The 1,756-nt window shown below is 33.6% G+C and overlaps 1 protein-coding gene across 1 annotated transcript in view; it reads right to left on the bottom strand.

Annotated features, from left to right (window-relative positions):
* Positions 1-75: 75 nt before the first annotated feature.
* LOC108355048 (solute carrier organic anion transporter family member 1A5-like) overlaps positions 76-1,756 on the bottom strand; it is a gene marked incomplete at both ends in the record, with an annotated part of 2,569 nt that continues 888 nt past the window's right edge. The window contains one exon of the mRNA XM_017606221.1: positions 76-598. Coding sequence (XP_017461710.1) covers positions 76-598 — 523 coding nt within the window. The remainder of the gene's footprint in view (positions 599-1,756) is intronic.

The following is a 1,756-nucleotide window of genomic DNA, read 5'->3' as shown; positions in this document are numbered from 1 at the left end:
ATTTTTTCATTAATTTTTCAGCAAACCGCTTATTGTTTCTAGATTTAGCTCGCACTTGAATGCTCTCTAACTTACCTCGATGTAGCTGCTGACTGCCGATATTGTATCTCAATGTATTTAGGTGTGAAAATCCAGTAAGGCGTGTAACCGAAGAGATAGAATACAGAGGAGAAATTATTGCACATTAACGTCTTATTGGTGGTGAGCCGTTTAAAAGTAGTTAACATATCCTTGAAAGAAGCTTTGGTTTCCTCCTTTGGCTTCTCCTCCATCTCAGCAGTTAGTCTATCCTTCTCCGTTGGTTCTTTGTTAAGATTATCTTGTCTCTCCTTTAACGTTGCACGTTTACGACGCTCATCTTCGACCATGCGTCTAGCCGCAGCACGTGGTAGTTCTTTAGGGAACATTGTAAGAAAGGCACCAGAGCAGAATATCATACCACCAATCACTAGCCACCCCATCCACCAGGCGCCCAACCAGCGTGGATCTTGATTATTGATGACAGGATGTAAATTTGGTGCGATATAGACGCGCAGACAGAAAGAGGCGAGCGCATAACCGAACGCGGGACCAAGCATACGCAGAAAGTATGATAAACCTGAAAGATTGGGTCAGAGTAAGTACGTATGTATGTGTGCTATGATGATAAACAAGTTTTCTACTGCTACCATGTTGGAGAATATTAAACCACCTCTTGATTTACGGTTGAAAAGCAAATACTCCATTTGGCACCTTTGTTTCAAATTTAGCAGGGTAAATAAAAGGGTCATAAAGATCATTATAAAAGATTTTAAAGATAAGTTTGTTTAGTTATTGCACACGCAAAGTAATTTAATCTAAGATAAATTTTAATTGCCAAACAAGCTTTATTACCGTTTTTTAGTTACTCAACACGCCTACAAGGGGCAAATTATATGACAATGAGATTTTTTAAGATTCAAATAAAACATCTTTTTGAAAACAGTAATATACGTATGTATATACGATCCTCAAGGCTCCTATCTAATGTCTTACATTTGTCATACATATGAGCGATTCCAAGTAAAGTGATCAGTGGAATTTTTTTTTATACGATCACGCTTAAACTTGGGCCCTTAATAGGATTCATAAAAGGTAATTTTGAGCAAACATTTTTTGGGATTTAGTCAAATATTTTACGAATGAGTGGTGGAGAAAGTTTCGCATTACACTGCATATTTTAATAGTTTTTTTCTATTACGATTGGTGATATGAATTTTGGGAAAAAAATAAAAAATTGTGACATTCATATACATATGTACATACATTGCCGGTGAAAAGTATTGGCACAGCTGCTTTTTTAAAATATATGCAATCATTTTTACTGTAATATTTTTCCGGCATTATAAAAAAATATGGTTCATTCTACAACAAAAAATATAAAAATATAATTTCTAAAATTTTCATGCAAATTTTTAACTCTTTCTAACTTTTTAACTAACTTTCATAAAATTTTCCAGAATTTTTTTGAGTATGCAGATATGTAGCCCGATCAATTTTATTGCAAAAAAGAAAAAGTTATAAGTAGCTACGAATTAACGTTGATTTTTGGCAATTTTTTTCACGCAGTCTCTTCCATACAAAAAAAATTTCGAAAATACTTTATATGGAAAAAATGCAAAACACCTTCAACAAAAAAATTCTCAAAACTCAATGCAATTTTTGACTAACTCCGAACTTGCATTTTCTGTACTAGAATTTAAAGGGCTACAAAACTGCATATTTTGTGTTTTTTTTT

This window comes from Rhagoletis zephyria, unplaced genomic scaffold, assembly GCF_001687245.7.
Source record: "Rhagoletis zephyria isolate East Lansing unplaced genomic scaffold, Rhagoletis_zephyria_1.1 Rzeph_scaffold_41758, whole genome shotgun sequence".
NCBI classification, from domain to species: domain Eukaryota; kingdom Metazoa; phylum Arthropoda; class Insecta; order Diptera; family Tephritidae; genus Rhagoletis; species Rhagoletis zephyria.
The sequence above is the reverse complement of the archived record's forward strand: the minus strand, read 5'-3'. Positions and strand labels throughout refer to the sequence as shown.